This window comes from Phyllostomus hastatus, unplaced genomic scaffold, assembly GCF_019186645.2.
Source record: "Phyllostomus hastatus isolate PE091 unplaced genomic scaffold, TTU_PhHast_1.1 phas_contig_34, whole genome shotgun sequence".
NCBI lineage: Eukaryota > Metazoa > Chordata > Mammalia > Chiroptera > Phyllostomidae > Phyllostomus > Phyllostomus hastatus.
The window spans coordinates 66,645,514-66,669,476 of NW_025333857.1; the positions used below are offsets into that span (position 1 = coordinate 66,645,514).

Below are 23,963 nucleotides of genomic sequence, written 5' to 3' on the forward strand. Positions count from 1 at the left end.
AGGTAAAATTTTCTTTTCTTTTTTTTTTTTTTTACAGCCATGTAGTAGTCATCTTTCTTTCTGACACCCTGGCCTGTCTTCGAACTTCTCAGTCCCACCTAACCATTCCCCCTCCCCCCTTGTCAGATCCCAGACCTTGTCCAAGTTGTGCCCACCACCTTTGAAATCACAAACTAAAGCATCACACTCTGATCATAACTTCTTATCTTACCAGCACCCCCGTGTTGACAGCTCTTCAACCTTATGGAGAGTTTCAGTGCATTAGCCCCACCTTTTCTGTTTATTAAACTTTCCTGTCTTTATTTTCCCCCTTATTCAACTTAAATTTCATAGTTTACCACTATAGGCATTTTTGCAAATCTGCTCTTACTTGTCTAACAGAACTGAGCTATTAGCTTTCTTTGGACTTGCAGACATGCTAAGTATTCCTGGAGAAAAAAAATCACCCTTTCAGGCATAGTAGTGTCACTATAAACTCTTGGTCACCAGCCCTAAATGGGAATTTTACTCTTTTCTCTAGTAAGCTCATTTCCCATGCTCTGTTGTTCACATCTTCTCACTCCCACACCTACCCTCACCCTTCTCCCAGCCTCAGTGAATGACTTGGGTCATACTTCACTGAGAACCCGTCAAGTCTTACTGAGCCTGCCTCCAAAATATACCTGCAGTATATGTACTTTGTTCTTCTCCAATGCCACCACCCTCATCCAGCCATCATCTCTCTTCTGGACAGCTGCTGTGACTACCTGCCAGGTCTCCCACTTCCGCTCATGACCCTGCTCCCCAGAGTAGCCACATGTTCTTTCAGAAATGTGAATTGGCTCTTGTCAGTTCCACCCGTATCTCCCACCATCTCTAGTAGCTTTTGTTGTTTTTAGTATAAAGACCAAAATTCTTAAGCTTATGAGGCCCTGCATGATGGCCTCTGTTTAGTTCTCTCCTTTTCTCACTACGCTCCTTCATTCAGTTCATCAAAAATGCCAGGTTCTGTCTTCCCTCCTGGCCTTCGCACGTGCCATTCCCTCTCTTGGACCACGTCCTTTCGCTGTTCTCCCTGACTGCTGCCTTCCCAGCAATCTACGTCTCCCCAGCCGTTCTCTCAAATAGTACCTTGGTCTGCCCCTTGATAGCACTAAGCACAATTTTACTTCCACATTTGTCTATGTATTTGTTTAATATCTGTCTCTCCTGAGCTACTTGAGGGCAGCAGCCAAGTCTGTTTTGTTTGCTGCCATATGCCTGCTGCTTGATGCTAACTCAAAGTGGCTGGTGCATCACTTGGTGATGGTGCCAAGAAATGTTTTTCCAATGAATGAATGAATGAATTTATGATCACTAAGATTCTTGATTAAGAAAACTGATTTCATTCTAAGTTTATCATACAATTTTGAGATGATTTTATTCATTTACCTAGCAAATATTTATGGAGCATCTACTGTGTACCAGATATTGTTCTAGGCATGGGGCATGTAGCCTTGAACAGAGTCCCTGTCCCTGTGGGAGTTTATGTATCAATTCATTGCTACCAAATGATTTATATGTTTAGTTAATGTTCCTTTTATTTTAGAAGAAACTTGAAGATGCCAAATCTCAGGAGCAGTTCCTTGGTTTAGATAAAGAATTAAAGAAACTAAAGAAAGCTGTGGCTGCCTCTGATAAGCTAGCCACAGCTGAGCTCACCATTGCTAAAGACCAGCTGAAGTCCCTTCATGGAACTGTTATGAAAATTAACCAGGAACGAGCAGCGGTAAGTCCATATGCACAGAACAAGTTTCCACCAGTGCTGCAGCTGTCAAAAATAACAACTTGTAATGTTGATCTCCTTATAGAGTTTGGCTGTTTTATAAACCACTATAAAGTTGTCTGTTTCCCTTCACACCTGAAGGTTGTATTTCTCCCATCACAGCCCTGCTGCGGGTCCTGCACTCTATCAAGTCCTGAAAGGAACCACCAGAAGAAACATACCATCCCTACCTTAAAGTGTAGGGATCTGCTTAGGCAGTAGCTATCAGTACACACCCAAACAGAGGTCTTAAAGGCTTGCCATGCAATCCTTCTGAATCTTAAACTCTTCATCTTGTGCAGTCAGGTGACTAATATGTTACCTCAAAGGGCTGTTATGACTCCTGACTGAGATAATGTCTGTTACAGTCTTTATAGGATGCAAATGCGATGAGATTAAGACAGCAGATCATAGGAGAGAATCTAATGGTGAGAGTCCAGAGAGACACCAGTCATGGAACACTGTAGAACCCTGAAGAAGAAATTAGCCCTCACTTTTTCTGATGCAGCAACCTGCTCACTTGGTTCCATAGAGGGGTGGAGCAGGCTGCCAGGTGATGGAAACAGCACAGGACAATGTGGGACTCGACGTCACATAGCCATGGGATAGCCAGGCAGGCAGTCTGATGAAAACAGGAATGAATCTGGGAGGAAGAAAAAATGAAGAAGGCGATGTGTGATAGCATTGGTGCTTCTCTCATCCCTCTGTCCCTGTAGGAGTTGCAGGCAACGGAGAGGTTCAGCAGAAAGGCAGCACAGGCGGCCAGGGATCTGACCCGAGCGGAAGCAGAGATTGAACTCCTGCAGGATCTTCTCAGGGATAAAGAGGAGCAGGTCAGTGCTGGCACCCTGAGACCTCCTCCTGAGTGGGTCCTTGTCAGTTTCTAAAAGACTGATGACTATAGGTGACATCTCAAAGAATTTTGAAGTGCAATCACTAGTCAGTCAGTGCTTTATTTTCTACTGTGTGCCAGGGACAGTGCAGTTTACTTACAAGGAGTGATTCAGTTTCCTCATTAGTAAAGTGTTAAGTAAAAGTTACAGAATTACAATCAAGTGGCAAGGATAAGTGCATCTGGGAAAGAACATTCATTGGGAACTTTGTGTATGTGATTTCTCAATAGTTTCGCATTGAGATGGAGAAAGCAGATACAGGCACTAGAGGAGCAGACTCACAGGTGCTAGAAATCGAGAAGCTGAGTGAGACCATGGAGAGACAAAGGACAGAGATCGCAAGGCTGCGGAATTTACTGGACCTCACTGGCCCTGGTAAAATCATGGGTTTGATGTTGGTAGTGGTCTTGTAGCTGCTCTAAAATTAAAAAAAAACATTTTGTTTGTGTTTGACCTTCACTAAATTTATTTAGCTGACAGATCAGTTCCATGTTTGATTTATACGGCTGTGACAATTAGCTTAATAAATAAAAGCAAAGAATTTAAAAAAAAATTATATAAGTACACTATTAAGGGATTTGATTACAAAGAGGAGATCAGTTTTTGTATTTTCAAAAGAAATAATATTTACAAATCTGTTTATTTCCTTCTTCGGGCTTACTTTATAAGTAAATACTTCTTTAAGTATTAGCAAAATCTCATTACCAAAGAGCAGGATGAAAGTCTGCTTTGAGGAATCGATAAAAGTCATTGACTCTTATGGGATCACTGGTGTATTTCGAGAGAGAAAAGAAGTAGATGATTTCATAGCCAACTTTATAGCTTTCCTTTACAGATAACAAAGGAAGCTTTGAAAATGTTCTGGAAGAAATTGCTGAACTTCGACGTGAAGTTTCTTATCAGAATGATTACATCAGCAGCATGGCAGATCCTGTCAGAAGACGAGGCTATTGGTACTTTATGCCTCCACCGCCATCGTCCAAAGTAAGAAGTCTGTGGTACTGGGGGTGTATACCGAGTTTTCTTGAAGAAAGTGTGACAATGTATTCTTCCCCAAATTTGTGAACAGGTGTTGAGAACACATATCTAGTCTAAACCATGCAATGAGGTTCTTAAGTGGTGTTAATATTTGTGATGAAAATAGGGCCTTCCCAAGGAATGTAGCAGTTGCCCTTTCGTGCTTAGGTGGTATATTTTGGGATCCCTGAATGAGGATCCCATAAGGGGATATGATGACTTGAGCCCAGAAAGTCTGTTGAAAAGTGGGTATAGAATTGTGCTGACACTCAGACAGAAAAATAGGCACCTGGATTTCATTTTATTTTGAACAACACCCATCCAGTGCTTACTGAAATCTCGTGCTAGGCAATGGTGGGGTACCATGCTGAATGACATAGCCCCTGCTTTCAAAGAGCTCATGGGCTGGCAGAAAAGACATGTAATTACAGAATGTAATTACAAAACAGTGACGTGCATGTAACAGCAGACTTGACCTCTGTGCTCTAGTTACAGAGAGGTGTTAAGGATTCCATTTTGTGGGGATTCAGGAAGGAAGGCTTCATAAGCAGCAGAATTGTGAAGTCAACACTTAGCAACCCTCAAGGGATGGGCTTTTAGGAGGGAAGAAACACCTTTTGTAGAACAAGAAAGTTGGTTTAACCATGGCAGGTCGCTTATGGGACTGGAGGGTTGGGTGGGAACAGTGAAAGGTGAAGCTGGAAAAGTAGATTTGGATCATGCTTTTTTAAAAAAATGGGACTCAAAAATCCTTGCACTTAATTTTGTAGGCTTTGGGAAGCTGAGGTTACATATAAATAGTCTAATCAGAGCTGTAGTTCAGGAAGAATAATTGGGCTGAGGATGTATGCTATACTAGTGGCAGCTGAACTCTGTGTGAGGCTGTTTGAACATATTCAGGTGAAAGATAGAAGAAGCCAGAGCTAGAGCAGTGGAGCAGGAGCAGGAGCAGGAGAGATGGCACTGAGGGATGTTCAGGAGGCAGAATGATCAGAGCTTGAGGCCTGAGTGTGGGGAGTGAGGAGAGGACTGGAGGAGCGCTCATCCAAACCAAAGGAACTGGGTGACATCTTGCCAGATTCAGGTGATAAGCAATGGCCAGGGAAAAGCAGTCTGACATGCTAGGATCCCAGGGCTGTGTAGGCTTAGAACCCCGAAGAGCAGAACCTACGGTTCTCCCAGAAACCTAAAGGAAGCCAACATCCTTAATTAGCACAGCCAGGGCTGCAGGTGGAAGCAGTGTGGGTGAGGGTTTGGAGGACAGACCTACCACTGGGGAGGAGAGGGAGAGGAGCACTTGAAAGCCATGCGAAGGTCCTAGGGCAGCAGGAGGCTAATATCCCCAGATTCCTTGAAAGTTCCCTGGTGTCCTTTGCCTCAGTTGCTGGGCCATCAGGGACAAGACAAAAGAGAAACCACCAGGAAAGATTAGTGCTGGAATAGAGAGGCTGACGCCCATGCATTTTACATGACCATGTAATCACATCTCACTTCTGTGTGAAAAGTGAGAATTATGACCAATAAAAACAAGTTTTTTTCTCAACTTTGCTTTAGATGTTGACATTTTTTTTCAGTTTTGCCCCAGACTTTGACATTTCTCCAAATCAGCCTTTTCCTTTGTAACAGTGTGCTCTGCTGCCATTCGTTTTAGGTTTCCAGCCACAGTTCACAGGCTACCAAGGACTCTGGTGTTGGCCTGAAGTACACAGCCTCAACTCCTATTAGAAAACCACCTGCCTCAGGATACTGGGTTTATTCTCCCATCCGGAGTGGGTTATGTAAATCGTTTTCAAAGAGAGGTAAGTGAGGTCACATAAGGTAGTTGCATTTCTCTTGCCTGTTTAATTACCTTTTATAGGTTCCCTGAAATCCATAGGACACAATCCGAACTCCTTAGCTTGCTCTGCAAGGCCCTTTGTAATTTGGTCTTGGCCAGTGACCTTGTGTCCTTTTGTCCCAGCACCCATCACTTCCCACACGTCAGCCATACCCAGATGCCATGGTCCTCAGACCTCCGTGTTTTAAGTCCTCTGCTTGCATTGTCCTTTTTCTTCCTTCCTCTCCCAAACCTATTTCCACTCCTCCAGGTCCTCAAACCCCAGTCTTTTTATGGAGCCTTCTTTCACGCTGCCTCACCCTGGCAGATGGAGCTGTTTCTTTGCCTGTGCCGCTGGCGGATGGCAGCTACGTCCTTGTGTCATGGCACTGATTACTTGACTAAATGAAGTGCTAGAGGTCTGTCTCCCAAAGCTTGTGGGAGAGAGTCAAGCTGGGATAAACCCTAGCTCTTTCACTAAGTAGTTGTGTGATCCTAGGTAAATAACTTAGCTACTCTGAAACTGTAAATCTTTAAAATGGGAATATCAGCTTCTAAGAATTTGTTCATTCAGGACCTATTTATTGAGCTCCTGCTGTGTGCTAGGTTCCCTGTCATCAGTGATAAACATAGCTCCTGCTTGCAGGGGAAATAAGTACACCAACACTGTAAAGAGTGCTGTGTGTGGTGGTCAACGCTGAGAGCTGTGGGGTCTCACACCACATCGCTGTCGGTCTTTTATGTTGCACGAAGCAGGCACCCAAATGATTGCTGAATAAATGAATGAACGAATGAAGATGGAAAAAAACCCCAACAGGTAGACATAAGAAAACCTCAAGTATCAGCCGTTGAACATAATTTGAATCCTTGTTTCAATCTGCTTTTTAAAACTGCTTTAGACCTTTTATATAAAATTTTATTCTCACATTTCTAGTATCTGGCTTAAATGCTGCTGTTCTGTAAATTTGTTTACCTAGTAAGCCATGCTGGTAAACCACTCTTGTTTCTTTCTTTCAAGATGCGGACAGTGGAGGAAATAGCCCAGAAGAGAGCGACCTGGATGACCCAGAGGACCACCGATTTGTGCCTCCTCCTGGATATATTATGTACACCGTGTTTCCTGATGGCTCTCCCGTGCCCCAGGGCATGGCCCTATACGCACCACCTCCTCCCTTGCCCGACGATAGCCAACCTCTCACCCCTGGCACCATTGTTTATGGCCCGCCTCCTGCTGGGGTTCCCACCGTTTGTGGACCTCCACCCCCCAACTTCTCCATCCCCCTTATCCCTATAGGCATGCTGCATTGCAACGTCCCGGAACACCATAACTTAGTAAGTGGAAAGACGTAAGACCCTATCCACACTGCTTCCGTGGGAGACTGGATAAGGTTATATACTTACTGAGCTGGCCTACTTGTGAATGGATTACACCCCCAAAGTGTGTTTGTAAGGCTAACATTTAGAACTGAGCAACCATTCTCTCACTAAAATACTGTCCCAGACAGGAGTTAGGGTGCCAGACCAGTCTACAAACCTGTTTTAACTCATTATATAACAATGGCTTTAATCCAGAAAGTAACCTTTTCTCCCCAGTACCAGTCTTTTTTATTAGGTGTTAATTACTATATGAAAGAATTCAGAGGTGCTGTGCAAAGATAATAATGGTCAGGAATATGGAGTCCACACTGGGTCCTCTTCAGTGGTTCTTGCATTGCTGGTCATGTTTGAGTTCCTTATAAGAACAGCAGTAGTTAAAAAGCCTGTAAGCTGCCAGCACCATAGGAACTCCAGCAGCATTCCCTTTCTTCCCATAGACATACTTGTAATCCTAGTAGTAACCTCTTCGAAACACTCCAGCAAAGCCTTTGGGGTGAAATTCCACATCAGTATCCAGCTTGGCAGCTCCCCTAGTTTGACATCCATCTTCTCCTTTCGTGGTACAACTCACACCACCTTGGAGTCCGGGGTGTCAGAAAATAACCATTTTTAGAAAGATTATTATATATTTTTCTACCGACGAGTGCTATATTAATGTGTATATATAAGTATAGCCGTGTAGTGGTGCTTGTACTTGTACACATGAACATGTATATATGTGAGTACAGGCATACACATGTATGTGTTTGTACACACATGTATGAACAGCGCACAGTAAGGTTTTGATGGGGATTATGTCTGGGTAGTGAGATTTATTGATCATTATCTCTGCTTTTTCATAGTTTTGTTCTTACTGTGCACACAATTTTGCTTCCGTTTTTCCCACTTAATGTTACAAGCATTTTCCCATGGTTTTACAAATGTTTTTAAATAACATGACCACACATTATTTGTAGGCACTATGGTTGACTTAACTGTGTGTAATTTTTATAGTATTTTATATTCTTTTCTTAGTTTAGATTCTAAGAAATTATTTCCTAATCACTAGCTTACTTTATAAGTTTTTAGGTTCTAGAGAAAAAGAAAAAAAATGTATTTTATAAGCTCCTCCTTCTAACATAAGACACCCAGAGTTCTTTATTTTTCCCTTTTCTTAGCAGATTGATTAGAAGGTAAAGAACCAGGACACCTGGGTGCCAGCCACCAGTCCCGTTTTAATTGGTCAGACTGGTTTCAGGGGGACTGTGTGTGCTTCTGTGATTAAACTGACAGTCATGCATATCGTCTTGCAGTTTTTCGGTGCACATTGAATTTATAGCAGTTCTGTTGGTTCAGCATTTGATAATCTCTTAAGCTGGTTCTTTTACCCTGCAGTAGTACCCAACTGTTTCTGTAGTTTTCCAGGTACAATTTCATACCTCCCTATACTTGCACATGTTATTTCTTCAGCTTAGTCTTTTCCATTTCAATTATTCTTCAAACCCCAGGCAAAACACCTCTTCCTCTGGTCAGCCTTCTCACCAGGCTTCCCTTCCATGCGCCCAGAGGAGGGAGAGACTTCGTTGTGTGTCTCTTCTTCGAGACGCTGAGCTCTGGAGGCAGAGATTGTCCACCCGAGGGACTTGGTGAATGTTTGTCAGCCATAGTTGGACTGATGGAAGAGTTAAAAGCTTTATTAATCCTCCCATTTCAACTATGGTGTGTGAAAAAATTGACTTAATTTTCCTTTGTATACTGAAGCCTTAAAAACTACCACCATTTTCAGGTCAAACATAACCACTTTAACCACAGTTAATCTCAGCTTTTGGCAGGAAAGAAGGAAAACATCATGTGATGTTTCAGTATTGCATTTTTCTTCTTTATTCAGGAGAGTGAAGTTTCTAGATTAGAAGACATAACACAGAATTTAAAATCAAAGAAATGGGAACAGTGGATGAGAGTATCCAAGCGGCAGCCTGAGAAAGAAATGGAAGAACTGCATCGTAATATTGATGGTCTCTTGCAAGAGAAGAAAGACTTAGAGCATGAAGTACAAGAATTACATAGAACTATCCAGAAGCATCAACAGCGAAAGTAATTATTAGCCATTTCAGTTTTATAATTCAGATGAATATAATATTTGTCCATTAAGTTCATCTAAATCAGTGTTGTCCAATAGAACTTGAAAATAGTCTAGATCTGAACTGTTCAAAGCAGTAACCACAAGCCACATGTGGCTATTGAGCACTTGAGATCTGGCTAGTGGAACTAAGGAACAGAATTTAATTTAAATTAATGTAATATCCACATGGCGATCACCATATTGGACACTGTAAGCCTAAATTCTTTTAGCCAATAATCTGAATCAGCTCTTCTTGTCGTCCCTCATGGAGAATGGTACAGCCCTCCCCCCTCCCCAGTTACCCTAACTAAAAACATGCCAGGCGTCACCTATATCTCCCTTCCCCTCACTCCCCCAGGCATCTAGCTAATCTCCCAGCTCTACTGGTTCTACTCAAAGAGCCATCACTCTGGTCCCTGCTTTCATCTCCACTGCACTGGCCTGTATTCATTCTCACCTTAGGTCATTGCAGTGGCTTCCACGCTGGCCTTCATCTAGTCTAAACTCCTGTCAGCTTGGCTGCAAATCTCACAGGGCCTCCTCCTATGTGACTCTCAGTCCCATCAGAATATACCTACCACCCAAGATCTGAGCCCTGCCTGCCTTTTTTATCCTGCTCTCCCACAGTATTCGGTATGGCTCTCCTTACTTTGCTGTGGTTTCCCCAAGCAGTACGTTTTCTTCTGCCTCCCACTGTCGCACATACCATCCTGTGCCCAGAATAGCTTCCTTACTCCCCTGCCTAACTCCAGCCTGTCTTTCAAGACAAAGAGCAGAGATCCCCTTTTACACAAAGTCTTTCTCATCTCAGGCTCTCACAATTTGGGGTGAGCACCCTTAGGCATAGTACTGTTCACAACACGTTTTAAGGAGCCCAGGAGGGCAGTAGCTGGGCCTCCCTCTCCATTCCACAGCACCTGGCATAGGGTCTGTGAATGAATGCACTATCTGCTAAATGGGTCACTTACGTAGAATCCCATCTTCTGCAGTACTCCATGAATTATGACACTTACCTTGCTTTTGTCATTTAAGCCAGACTGGCCTAAGCACCAGGGCTGGGGGGAGACCTGTGGAGAACACACAGGGGAGTGAGGGAGCCAGGTCTCTGCCTTGTAGTGGACCTTGTAGGGAAAAGCAAGAACCTTGGGACTAGATGTTTGAGGGTTCAGGGGTTGGTTATATCTATTATTTTTGTAGGTGTATATGTGGGAGGGTGGTTTTTTGTTTGTTTGGATCCTCACCTGGGGACATTTTTTTTCATTGCTCTCAGGGAAGGAGGGAGGGAGAGAGAGAGAGAGAAACATTCATTAGTTGCCTTTCATATGTGCCCGGACTGGGGATCATATATATGCACCTGGATCAGGAATTGTATTCACCCAGACCAGGGATTGAACCCGCACCCTAGGCATGTGCCCTGACCAGGAACTGAACCCACCATCTTTCAGTCACAGGATGATGCTCCAACCAACTGAGCCACACCTGCCAGGGTGGGGGTGGGCAGATTGTGGTTTGAGGAGTGTGGTAGGGCTTCCATCTCCATTTACTGCTTTTCACAGGTATAAAAGTATAATATAAATAATCATTTTAGAGAATTTGATAACATAAAAATGCAAAGGACAAAGTAAAAACCATTGTATGCATTCATTTCAAGATAATCTGTTAATATGTTGCTGCATTTACTTTTATGTTTTTCTGCTATAGATGGTCTCACTTTCAAGTAATTTTGACATGATAGTCTTGAATTACTGAACCCTGTATCATGCTTTTTGATTTGTCAGATAGCATCACCATAATTTTACTCTGGCAGAACAAAATTAGGTAGTCTTTGGGGCAGCTGGTGAACTAGGTCTTGAAGGATAATTTTGAGGTAATGGATGATCATTGTGTTAGTTGTTTGTTTTATTTTTATACCACTGAAGACTACAAATACTAACATTGGTTTAGGCTGTAAGTGTCCATATTGTAATATTTAAAATCTCATAATGTGTGTTTTTTTTTTTTTAATTTTATTTTTTTAGAGACTTCATTGATGGAAATGTGGAGAGTCATATAAATGAACTGGAAATAGAAAAATCATTCCAACACCATGAAGATATTGTAGGTGAAATTGAGTGCATTGAGAAAACCCTTCTGAAACGTCGAATAGAACTCAGGGAAGCTGACCGACTGCTGGCAGAAGCTGAGAGTGAACTTTCATGCACAGAAGAGAAAGTACGTTCACTTGTGGTTTGGGGTGAGACAGCTTTCTGTTGTCAGCATGAAGGGTTGGAAAGAAAATGTGTTAAGAGTACTGTTGCCCAAGCTAGACAGCCGTGTTTCAGGCTGGATGCTGCTAGTTAAGGAGCTGTGAGAACTTGGGCAAGTCATTAAGTCCCTGAGCTTTGCTTTCCTCACTCATAGGTCAGGCTAAGAATACCTGGGCTGTTTAGTATTAACTAAATGAAATAGCATATTTAAAGCTCCTGAAGTCGCTAGTTCCTAACACATGCCACTTCCTTATCTTATGTGGGTCTCTTTTTATTTGGTCTTTGATATCTGTATTTATTAAATAGATCAATCTTACAATCTTACAAAGCAACAGTAGACCTTACAGGACTCCTAGTCTTACTTTGTTCTCTATGTTGATAAGGATATAAAATCAAGTATTTTTGGGTCTGAGATAATAATAGTCTTGAGACTGCAACACAGAAGGAAGTCAGGGAGGAAAAGGAGCTGCCTTTTACCACACATTGGCTGTTTTATAAAAATCACTTCATCTTACCTTCCTGGCATCCCTGTAAGATGGTTGTTAGCTCAGTTCACAGAACTATCTCAGAAAGGCTGGTCCAGGGTTACACACAGTTCTGCCCCACCAAGAGAGGTTTTTTTAGTTAGATGAGAATTCCAGGATAAAGTTCCATACCTGCATGGAGCAACCTCCGGAACTGCTTATTATTTTTATATTGTCATTTAAACATGGATTGATGTAAAGAGTAGAAATCTATAACCCAAGAACTGACGTGAAGTACCTATTAAAGAAATCCTTTGAGCAATGGTTTTAATAAGAATGGAAAAGTATCCTCATCTCTTTTCAGATGATCCTTTCCCCCTCCTGTCGCATGTTAGATGACTGTGAGAGAAAACAGGTGTGAGCAGGATTAGAGCAAAATATGTCACTGGTATATGAAAGAAAATTGATGATTCCGGTTGAGGGCAGAGATAGAGATAGTAAGTGAACCAAGGTTAATAAGCTCTTCTCCCTTCATCCTCCAAAAATGACTCAGGGAAGCAGCTTGCTAAGGAGGAAGAGGAAGGGAGAAAGTGCTACATTTTGTAAGGAATGTGCCAGACACATTAGAACCTGACACAGGAGACAAAAAAACACTTGGCAATAGGGCATTCTGGGATACGGAGTGAGTGTTGTCCAGTGCTTTACGATGAAACAGACAGAAACCAGCCATGTGAGATGGGAAGAAGTTCAGTGAATTATCTGTGGCTCTTTAAGAGCTTGCTAGCCCTTTGCATTCACACAGGATATTTAAAGACCAGTTTAACATACAGACGCCTCTGATTTAGTGCAACTGCAGAACTTGAGGTTTTTGGCTGATGGTGAGTCACACTGCTCAACTAAGTGTTGTACAGGCCACACTCTGTTTTGGGGCCTTCGACAACATTGTTTTAAGCCTTTTATTTTTAGAACCAAAGAGAAACCAAGTTGATAAAAAAAAATTACTGCTTTTGCCAAATCTTGTATAGGAATATTTTGAAATATTTCAAAAGTATCTAATATTTGTGTTTCTCAGCCATAATTAAATCATCTTCAGATTAATGAGGTTTTACTTAACATGAAAATAGCTGGAGTACAGCCATATCCTCTATGCGGAGGAATATTAGTAAAGTCACTTCACTGCCACTTAATTAGGTAGATATTGCTAGTTGAAAAAAATAACGTGGTAATATTATAGATTATTTCTTAAATAAGAGCATCCATTTTCACCACCCTCAAATGATTAGTTTTACTTTTGCATAGTTTTTCTGTCCTTGTTGACACAGATATACGTAGTTTTACATAGTTGCTCCTATAGCACTTGTACCATTTTAAATTTATCTTTTTCAGTCAACATAATATCATTAACATTCTTCCATGTTTCTACATTGTCATCCTATTTTAAAGGCTGCACAGTATTCCATTGTGTTGATACATTATCACTTGTTGAATCTATTATTTGCGCTCTTACATTATCTCAATATACATTGAGCATGTCTGTGTGGTAGTTCTTTATTTCTGAATTCTTTCCTGAGAATTGGAGCATCAAAGTGAATGAACGTTTTTAAAAGTATTTCTGTATTGCTTTGCTTTACAAGAGTTATCCAATTTATGCTACCAATAGCTGTGAGGGAGTACTGTAGCTGAATTGCTTGTAATGACAGTTTCTTTTCTAGACAAAAAATGCTGTGGAAAAGTTCACCGATGCCAAGAGAAATTTATTGCAAACCGAAAAAGACGCTGAGGAATTAGAAAGGAGAGCTCAGGAAACTGCTATTAACCTTGTCAAAGCCAACCAGCAACTCAGGTAGGTGGAATCCCTCAGCTGTTGATATGTTCGGTGAGATGAACGGGAAGTTTAGTTCTAAGAGGATAATAATTGCTTTATGATAAATTGTGCATGTTCAGTCTAAGGGAATAAAGCGATGTTTTAGATTGATCCAGGATGACACAAAGGATTTGGAGCAGCACAAAATTGAACAAGAAGAAATCCTGAAAGAAATAAGCAGAGTTGTTGCAGCAAAAGACTCAGACTTCCAGTGTCTAAACAAGAAGAAGGAAAAACTGACTGAGGAGTAAGTACTGTGGCCTCCATAGGGCTTCAAGGGGCTTGTGCTTGGGTGGGGATCAGTCTGCACTTGGATCTGCTCTATTAACTGTGTGCTTTACAGGCTACAGAAACTACAAAAAGACATCGAGACTGCAGAACGCAATGAGGATCATCACCTGCAGGTCCTTAAAGAGTCGGAGACCCTCCTGCAGGCCAAGAGAGCCGAGCTAGAGAAGCTGAAAAGCCAGGTATGGCAACAAATGCCTTGAAAAAACAGTTCATGTTGCTTTGAAACCTACATTTTTTCATGAGTATAGAAAGTAATACATGTCTGATTATTGAAAAGACTGGAAAATATAAAAAAAGGTTTAAAGCACAAATGAGGCTATGTATCCTAGTGAGTAAGAGTAGAGTCCACCCAAACTTTAATCCCAGCTCAATAAAATATATTAATGAGTAAAAGAAGTGAGTCTCAGAACAAGATATCCTCAGATCATTTATGTTAAATGTGTTTATGAACACTTACTTATGTTTATATGTTTATACCAAAGTATAAAAGTGGTCATCCGATAAGGAGTGATTATGAAGATTTTTCTACTTTCTCTCTTTTCCATTTTTGCATTTTTCTGTAAACAAATGTTACTTTTAAAATTGTAAATAATTTTTAAATTTACAAAATGAATAAACTTTTTAAATCCCTGCCTAACCTCCATTGCCAAATGTAGTTATCAAATGGAATAAGGTATAGATAGGAAAGTTCTTTGACAGCTGTAACCTCAGGGATCGTTATCACCCTATTTTTGTTTTTAGTGTAATTTGAGTTATTTTACTTACGTGAGCTCAAGGTCTTTATTAGGCATTTCATGCCTGTATCCCCAGCCCAGCCTTTCTGACTCTTGCAGCTAGGATAAGTAGCATTAGGCTAGCTCCTAACTTCTCCCACAACCTCCAGAGACTAGACACTCCATCTCAGCACGAAGGCTGTGTCGCCTTTGTCAAGCTCGTTGTGCTTCCCTTTTCTTCAATGCAGGTGACGGCTCGGCAGCAGGAGATGGCGGTATTGGACAGGCAGTTAGGGCATAAAAAGGAGGAGCTGCACCTACTCCAGGAAAGCATGGTCCAGGCCAAAGCTGACCTCCAGGAAGCTCTGAGTCTGGGCGAAACTGAGGTAGCTGAGAAGTGCAGTCATATTAGGGTACGTTTTTCAGTGGATTTTCTTAAGAGTCAGGATAGTGCTGTAGGTTTATTTTGAAACATTTTCATTGGTTCCACCCCAAATGCAAATACAAATTCCTGAATCTTGACTCCTCTGTAACATCTGTTCGGTGGTATATTATATAACCATGCTGTGGCTGTTATGTGTAGCTATCCCAATAACATTTTCTTGACGTGCCCAAGGTTTTCTGCCTCTGCCTTTCTCACACCACTTCTTCTCCAGGAATTCCCTCTCTGAGACTGTCCAGATCCTACCCATTTTTCATGGTCCATGTTCATACCACTAATACTTCCCAGACTTTCCCTTTATCCTGAAAGGACTTTCTCTGTCTTCTGAGTTTAGCAGCACTCTGCATATTTCCTAGGTATCTTAGCCTTTCCTGATCATGTTTATGTTCCCAGCCTCACTTCCCCACAAGGCACTAAGCCGCCTCTTGAGGGTAGGAGGTACACCTGAATTAGCCGTGTTCTCTACAACACATTGCCTTGCACATGGCAAATATTACATACACATTTTAACTGAAGGTAGCACATTACTTTCTTACTTCTATTATACAGAAATATGTTAGTGTAAAATACAGTGCTGTTCTTGACATAAAAGGCAAAAATGAGCTTGTTTCCAAAGTAGAATTTCTATAAAATGAGACAATTAATAACAGAACTGATACTAAAGTAATTCTCATCCATGATTTTGTGAAGGGGGGGTGACTTTTATTTATTTATTTTCACACAGGAAGTAAAATCTCTTCTGGAAGAACTGAGTTTTCAGAAAGGAGAACTGAATGTGCAGATTAGTGAAAAAAAAACTCAACTTACTCTCATAAAGCAGGAAATTGAAAAAGAAGAAGAAAATCTTCAGGTAGTTTTAGGGCAAATGTCTAAACATAAAATTGGTAAGTTTAAAGGAAGACAGTCGTATAAAGTCTCAGGTTGGAAATGTCTGTATTCCAGGTCACAGAAAAAAATACCAAATTGTCAAATAAGCTTGTTTAATTTTAAAGTTTAACCTTACTACTAATAAGCAAAGAAAAACATTTTAGAGGGAATATGATATTTTCTGCCATTTAAATTGATAAGGTTTATTTAAAAGCAGACTAATCATATTCATTGCTGACCCAGGAGTGATGAAAGAAGAGCACTTACTTAATGAAGTATAAATTGGAACATTCTCCCAGTGTTTCAGGACTTGTAAAATTCACCCCTATTGAAACACTTAGCCATTTCTGGTTGTCTAGAGAAAGCAAACATACATGCACACCACAGGAGTATTTTTTAAGAGAAGCCTGTATTTCCTTGTTTCACAAATCAAGCTGCTCAAGTTGGTTACTTGAAGCAAAATTTAGAAGCAAATGACCAACTTAAAAGCCATATTTTAAAAATTGAATCACATGCAAAAATGCTGATGAGGAGAGTGAATAGATGAAAACTGAAAACAGAGTCTTATCCAAATTCATTTAAAAATATATGCATGTGTGTGTACATGTACTCTGGAAGTACATCGCACTGTGATTGCAATAGATGGTGGGATAATTATGTTTTTTTCTTTTATACTTTTTTCAAATTTTCTGTAGTTAGCAAATATTTTTATAATCAGAAAAAAAGTTACTATTTAAAAATCTATGTTTCAGAGAACAAAAAATTGTTATGTAAATCTTGACTTACATATTTTAAAGTTTTTCCTATTTATTTTGATTAAAATTCTTTCAGGTGGGGTAAATGCTTTTAGAACTAGATCTCTATTAATGTTTTTGTTAAAATGTTAAAATTAATGCTTAGCAATACTTTTAAAGGATTTTTTTCATTAAGAATACAATTAATTAACTCCCTTATTTCAGCACAACAAGTATGTTTTATCTGTTGTTTCTTGTATAGGTCAATAGAATTATGTTCTGTTTCATTTTATAAACGTTTCCAAGTTCATTTAATAGCATGAACCATGCTTTCTTTCTGTTAGAACTAAAGAATATTCTGGACATGTTGCAACTTGAAAACAATGAGCTACAAGGCTTGAAGCTACAGCATGACCAAAAAATGTCTGAGTTAGAGAAGACTCGGGTTGAAATGCTGGAGGTAATAAACAAAGCCACTTTACCCATACCAAACTGCAGTCTTTGTCTTTCAGCGTGTTTGAGTCACCTTTTATCTGATTCAGGCAAAACTGGAGTTAGAGAATTTGCAGCAGGCAGCCCTGCGACAGAAGGGGGAAACGGAGTGGCAGAAGCAGCTCCTCGAGAGGGACAGGCGGGAAATAGAGCGAATCACTGCTGAGACCCGAGCGTCACAATCATGTGTTGAGTCTCTGTGCAAAGAAAAGCAAGATCTCAAAGAGGAATGTGACAGCTGGGAAAAGAAGGTGGCACAAACCAAACGGTGAGAGCAGGAACAAATAAGTTTTCAAGTTCACTTCTCGAAAGCTAGAACATTTATAAACACACTATAAAAATTTGGAAAATAGAGAAAAGGGGGGAAAAACAGTCTCAGTATCACAATAAAAATCACCGGTAGCATTTTTGGGTACATTTCCTTTTATGTTTTTTTCCCCAACACATTTTCTTAAATAACCTGTTTTGTATGTGTATTTTTTTTAAGTAAAATAATATGTTGGAAGATACAAATGGAGAAATACACCTTGTCTGTGGGTGTAGACAATATTGTTACAGTTCAGTTCTTCTCAGATTGATCTATAGATTCAAAACAATTACAATCAAAATCCCAACAGGCTTTTTAAATAGAAATTGACAGTCAGGTTCTAAAATTTATATGGAAATGCAAAGGACCTAGAATAAAATCTAAACACTTTAGCTATGACACTGAAAGAACTTTGAAAAAGAAGAACAAGAGTTTAGGGCTAACACCGCCTGGTTTCAAGACTCAGTGTACAGCTGTGGCAACCGAGACACCATAGCACTGCTGTAAAGATGGACACACACATCAGTGGAACAGTACAGAAAGTCCAGAAATAAACCCACTTTTAGTATGTGGACAGCTGATTTCGACAAAGATGCAAACACATCTTTTTCAGTAGAGAAAAGAGGGTCTTTTCAAAAAATGTTTCTGAAACAAGTGAATATCCAAAACCAAAGAAGAAAAAACAAGAACCTCAATCCATACCCCACACTATATATGAAAATTAACCCAAAATGGACCATAAATGCAAACCGTAAGCATAAAACCCCTAGGAAGAAACCTTTCGTGACCTTGGGTTAGGCATTTTTTTTTTTTTACCTATAAGACCAAAAGCATAATCCATAAAAGAATAAATTGATAAAATTGGACTTATCAGAATTTAAAACCTCAAAAGACACTGTTAAGATAATGAAAAGACATGTAAGAGACTGCAACCACGTACCTTATAAAAGACTTGCACCCAGAATATACATATATAAAGAACACTCAAAATTCAAGTAAGAAAATGAACAATCTAATTTTCCCAGTGGGCAGAAGATTTGAATAGACAGTTCACTTCAGGAGATACATGAATGGCAAATAAGCACATAAAAAGATGTGCAGCATCATGGACCATTAGGAAAATGCAATTAAAACCACAATGAGATTTCATCACACACCTGTTAGAATGGCTAAAACTAAAGACTGACCATCCGAATGTTAGCAAGGAACTTGCACGTATGATTAGTGGGAGTGTAAAGTGTTCCTAAGACTGCCTTGGAAAATAGTTTGGCAGTTACTTAAAAATTCAAACAAAAACAATTCAAACATGTACCTACCGGAAGGTCTAGCAATTCCACTCTTACATATTTACTCAGGAGACACGAAAGCTGTGTCCATGCAAAGGCTGTACGCTAATGTTCATAGCAGTTTTTATTCGCCATAGCCAAAAACTAGAAACAACCTAAATGTCCATCAACTGGTAAACAGAGACAAATTACAGGATATCCCTACCGTGGACTACTACTCTCCAATAAGAAGGGATGGAGTTGATACAATAACGTGGCTGGACCTCAGAATAATTATTCTCAGTGAAAGAAGCCAAACCAAACCAAGTCCATACTGGGTGCTTCCAGCTGTGTAAAAGAGTGCATGCTCATGCTCGTCTGTCTACGGACAAGTGCTGTTTTACAGACAATTGTGCCGCCTGTTTTTGCACTCACCAGAAGTTAGAGATCCATTTTATTCACTCAGATTTTGGGAATTCTTAGTGTCGGTCATGTTTTCATTCCTGATTTTTATAAAACTTCAATTTAGTGAGTTACTTTTTGAAAAGTCCCCTATTTGGAAAGCTGAAAATAAGGTTTCTTGTGAAAATGAGTTGAAGAGCCTTAGATTTTTTAAGATTTATAATCACTCAGATCCCATAACTGCATTGTGAAAGCGTAGCACTGATCCTCCGTTGTCTCTTCTGTGTGCTTGAATATTTAGTATTTGACAGCCTGTCTATTCTCTACTTGGATGGTAGGGTTTTAGCAGCTACAGAAGAAAAGAGCAAAATGGAGCAGTCAAACTTAGAGAAGCTGGAATTGGGTGTCAGAAGGCTGCAGCAGGAACTAGACCGATCGAACCGAGACAAGCTCTCCCTGCTGAAGGACGTGGCAGCGGCGCAGCAGCAGCTCCGAGGTAGGGGCAGCACAGCAGGAGCCTCTGCCCTCTGCTAGCGTGGTCCTTTAGTTGTCTGATCTTCTTATAGAATAACCCATGCTAGTGGGCATGGGATTTCTTTTGGAAATGACAAAAATGTTCTAAATCTAGATCGTGATGATGTTTGTGCAACTGAGAGTATACTGAAAGCCACTGAATTGTATACTGTAAGTGGGTGAAATACATAGTATATGAATATCTAAACCTGTTTAAAACTAATTTTCATTCCTTAAAGAATAATTTTAAAAACAGAAAGATGAAATAAAAATTACTATTATTTCATCCCACGGAGATAACTCCTATTAACAATTTGGTGAATATCCTTCCAGATTTTTCCTACGGGTATATGTGTTTGTTTATATGGCTTTAAAAAGAAAAATAAAGATGCAAATAATATCTTTATTACCAAATCTTTATAATTATTTATTACTATTTAGGAGAATTTACTAGGTAATTCTAGCTAATAACATACTTGTTGATTACTTACTGTGTCTTAGACATGATGCAAGTACTTTGTATACATTTTCTCCTTTAACCATTCTAACATTTTTATTTTACCCATTTACAAATGAGGGAACTTGAGTTTCTTTGTCACTTGCTGAAGACTTGCTGAAGTTCACACAGCTAGTAAGTGACAAAACAAACACAGATATAAAATTTATTCCCAAATTGTCTTCCTGAAAGTGTACCAAATTTATGTTTTTACCAGCAGCGTTGAAGGTACCTGATTATAAATCATGAACTTCATCAACACTAGGCACTATCTGTATACATTTTTTGTTGGGTTTTGAAAATGAAGATCTTTAAAAATCCTAGGCTTCAAGCCCAGATCTGGGTTGTGCATGTACCTCTCTCTGTGGTCTTTAAAAAGATAATGTGACATAGTCACACATTTTCAGAAATACATTTAAATTCACTTCCCCTACTTTTTTAAAAAAGATTTTATTTATTTATTTTTAGAGAGGGGAAAGGAGGGAGAAAGAGAATCAATGTGTGGTTGCCTCTCACATGGCCCCCACCGGGGACGTGGCCCGCAACCCAGGCATGTGCCCTGACTGGGAATCAAACCTGCGATGCTTTGGTTCGCAGCCTGTGCTCAATCCACTGAGCTACGCTAGCCAGGGCACACTTCCCCTACTTTTGAAGGGAGCTAATGGGAATCTGGAAAATGCATACATATGTATTTCTTATACATGTAAATTTATTTCTGTAGAAAAACGAGAGGCACTAAACTCACTACAGGAAGAACTAGCTGATGTTCAAGACCATTTGAACCTAACAAGACAGGTAAGCCTAACGTGTGAACTTCCAGTAGTATCCTGAAGGCATGCAGACAATTAGTTGAAATGTCAATCAGATAGGCTGGTTCCTTTTCATACACCATCAGGTCCCATAGGGCCATTTGTATAGCACAAACATCATATACACAAAAATTTTGATGCAGAACAGTGATTTTCTAATTTATCTTAGCCCTAGAACTCTTGATTCAAACAACATTTTACTCAAAATTAATAAATAAGGTGACAGCTAGACCAGAGCCCGACCCCTAAGCAGGCCCTGTGGAGGCTTCGGGGACCAGATAGACCCTCTCTTGTCTGTGGCACAGATGAGAGGCCGGGCTTAGATTTGATCACTCATTGCGCTGCGGAGTAGCTGCCAGAGCCAGGCCCCTGTCCTCTCAGATGTTGAATAGAGTGGATTCTTGACCCTTATACTTCTGATGATCTACTTAAAAGCAGTTTGGTGGTGTCCTGTGAAAATAGTGTTTTATATATTATGAATTTTAAATCCTCACTCGAGGATACGTTATTGATTTTGGGGGGTGGGGGCGGGGGACAGAGAGATACAGAGAGAGAGAAACATTGATGAGAGAGAAACATCGATTGATTGCCTGTCCTATGGTCCCTCACAGGGGATGAACCAGCAACCTAGGTATGTGTCCTGACCAGGAATCAAACCTACAACTGTGTTTGTGTGTGTGTATGTGTGTGTGTGTACACAGGATGATGTTCCAACCAAGTGAGCCACCTGGCCACAGCAGAATAGTGTTATATTTTGGGTTTCAAAGAACCTCAGGCAAGTTCTGGGCCTTAGTTTGTACTATGTAAATTAGGGGTTTGATTAGAAATCTAAATTCTCTTCATTTTACCTCTAGAATTCTGTCTAAGATGTATAAAATGTAAAATCAAACTATTTTTAAAAATCTTACATGGATTCTCATGAATATTTTTTGTGTTGTTAGAAATACAGTAGCTTAAAAAATGCTTAATTTGAAGAAAGATGTATTGTTTTCTGAGTTTTTTAACCTGTATATTTCAAATGATAACAAAACCATGACTTAGGTTCATTTTCAATGAGAATTCACAGTTTTTCTTAATATCCTTAGCAAGCCTGTGAGGTGGGCATTGTTTATTCCCACCTCAGTGACAACGCAGCTGAAGCTCAGAACTGAAACTCAGAATCTCTTGCTGAGGTTCTGACAGCTTCTGTCATCTTATTTTTATAGGTTCTAAAAAGAAGGTCAGTGGTTGAGTTCTGGGTACTTTGGTATAAGTTTGTTGTTTGTTGAGATAATAAAGGATGTGGAACTTTTATTTTATCTCATTTTGTTAGACCTGGCAGATGCTGGAGTGGCACTAGCCGCTTCTAGTAAGGGTGGCTTTGTTAGAAGTTTCAGTGTATTCTTTCACCTAAAGGACCTGCTCCACACCACCAAGCACAAGGATGCACTGCTGAGTGAGCAGACCAGGCTCCAGAGGGACATTAGTGAGTGGACAAAGCGGTTCGAAGACTGCCAGAGAGAAGGGGAGACAAAGCAGCAGCAGCTTCAAGTGCTCCAGAGTGAGATTGAAGAAAACAAAGCCAAACTAGCCCAACAAGAAATGGTACTACACACTTACGATTTTATACAACAGAAAACACTTTGTCACTTGTGTGAACTTTTCTCCCCCCTGGCAGAATCCTGCTGAGAAGTACCCCCATGGGACTAGCTTCCCTTACCTGCTCTGTGTAACCAGGGGATATTGCAACCAACTCTCTCTTGGTGTTAGTATTATGGCCTTAGAACATTGGTCCTATAAAGCAGTGGTCCCCAGCCTTGTTGGCACCAGGGACCAGTTTCATGGAAGACAGTTTTTCCATGGACTGGGTTGGTGGGAGAATGGTTTTATAGCCTTCCACCAGATGCAGCCTAATTGTCTTTTGCCACTCAGTAATAAGGTTTTGAGTCTGCAAGCAGTTGATTTATTACGGTCTCTGTGTGGTCAAACCTCTCTGCTAATGATCATCTGTATTTGCAGCCGCTCCCCAGTGCTGGCATCACCGCCTCAGCTCCACCTCAGATCGTCAGGCATTGGATTCTCGTAAGGAGCACACAGCCTAGATCCCTCGCATGCGCGGTTCACAGTAGGGTTCCTGCTCCTGTGAGAATCTAATGCCTCCGCTGCTGATCTGACAGGAGGCGGAGCTCAGGTGGTAATGGCAGTGATGGGGAACAGCTGCAAATACAGATTAACCTTCGCTAGCTGGCCAGCCACTCACCTCCTGCTGTGCTCCAGGATTCCTAACAGATCACAGACCAATAGTGGTCCATGGCCTGGGAGTTGAGGACCCTTGCTATAAAGAATCTTGATGGCTGTGTGTCATTTGCTGCTTGAATCCCCTTCTCAGATGCTGGCCAAATCTTTTTTCAAGTCCCTGCTTGGTCACCTTTGTACAAGGAGCTCACTCTGTCAACATGGGCCGTTTCTTACTCTCTCTTGAACTGGAATATACCTAGTGTCCATGAAGGTTACCTCATCTGGGACACTATTTGCTACGGGATAGTAACTAAAGTTGTTCTTTATTAAGATGTTTCAAAAACTCCAGAAAGAGCAAGAAAGTGAAGAAAAAAAATTAGAAGCCAGTAAAGTGACACTGAAGGAGCAGCAGCACCAGCTGGAAAATGAATTAACAGACAAGAAAAGCGAACTGGACCAAGTGCTCACAAAGCTGTTGGTGGCAGAAGAGCGTGTCAGGACCCTGCAGGAAGAGGAAAGGTGGAGTGAGGCCCTGGAGAAGTCACTCTCCCAAACCCGTATGTATTCTGGAACACCACATTTGGGGGGTGGGGATCATCCGGTGTCCTATAAAGTGTGTGCATGAGATCCAGGCCCCAAACATAGTCCAGAAAGGAAAGCATGTACGGATGGGGTCCCCCTAGCCCTGCCTGTGAGAAGGGAGGAAATACATTGTCTTTATGATGGTGGCTTTCGATCTATTGGCATTTGAGACCGACTGTATGATGGTGGCTTTTGATCTATTGGCATTTGAGACTGACTGGTAAGCCTTTCTGCTTTACCATATTGTCTTCTTTGAGAATGCTGTCCCAAGA

General features: G+C 40.7%; 1 protein-coding gene across 3 annotated transcripts in view; it reads left to right on the forward strand.

Moving 5' to 3' along the window:
- CNTRL (centriolin) overlaps positions 1 to 23,963 on the forward strand; it is an 80,458-nt gene that overhangs the window by 48,976 nt on the left and 7,519 nt on the right. For all 3 annotated transcript variants that reach the window (XM_045840412.1, XM_045840413.1, XM_045840414.1), the window contains 19 exons: positions 1,568 to 1,747; positions 2,500 to 2,616; positions 2,907 to 3,051; positions 3,512 to 3,660; positions 5,345 to 5,492; positions 6,528 to 6,841; positions 8,754 to 8,959; positions 11,006 to 11,198; positions 13,410 to 13,540; positions 13,668 to 13,808; positions 13,905 to 14,031; positions 14,814 to 14,978; positions 15,732 to 15,891; positions 16,953 to 17,068; positions 17,151 to 17,368; positions 19,413 to 19,570; positions 20,805 to 20,878; positions 22,288 to 22,476; positions 23,441 to 23,666. In XM_045840412.1, the coding sequence (XP_045696368.1) occupies positions 1,568 to 1,747; positions 2,500 to 2,616; positions 2,907 to 3,051; positions 3,512 to 3,660; positions 5,345 to 5,492; positions 6,528 to 6,841; positions 8,754 to 8,959; positions 11,006 to 11,198; positions 13,410 to 13,540; positions 13,668 to 13,808; positions 13,905 to 14,031; positions 14,814 to 14,978; positions 15,732 to 15,891; positions 16,953 to 17,068; positions 17,151 to 17,368; positions 19,413 to 19,570; positions 20,805 to 20,878; positions 22,288 to 22,476; positions 23,441 to 23,666 (3,157 nt within the window). The remainder of the gene's footprint in view (positions 1 to 1,567; positions 1,748 to 2,499; positions 2,617 to 2,906; positions 3,052 to 3,511; positions 3,661 to 5,344; positions 5,493 to 6,527; positions 6,842 to 8,753; positions 8,960 to 11,005; positions 11,199 to 13,409; positions 13,541 to 13,667; positions 13,809 to 13,904; positions 14,032 to 14,813; positions 14,979 to 15,731; positions 15,892 to 16,952; positions 17,069 to 17,150; positions 17,369 to 19,412; positions 19,571 to 20,804; positions 20,879 to 22,287; positions 22,477 to 23,440; positions 23,667 to 23,963) is intronic.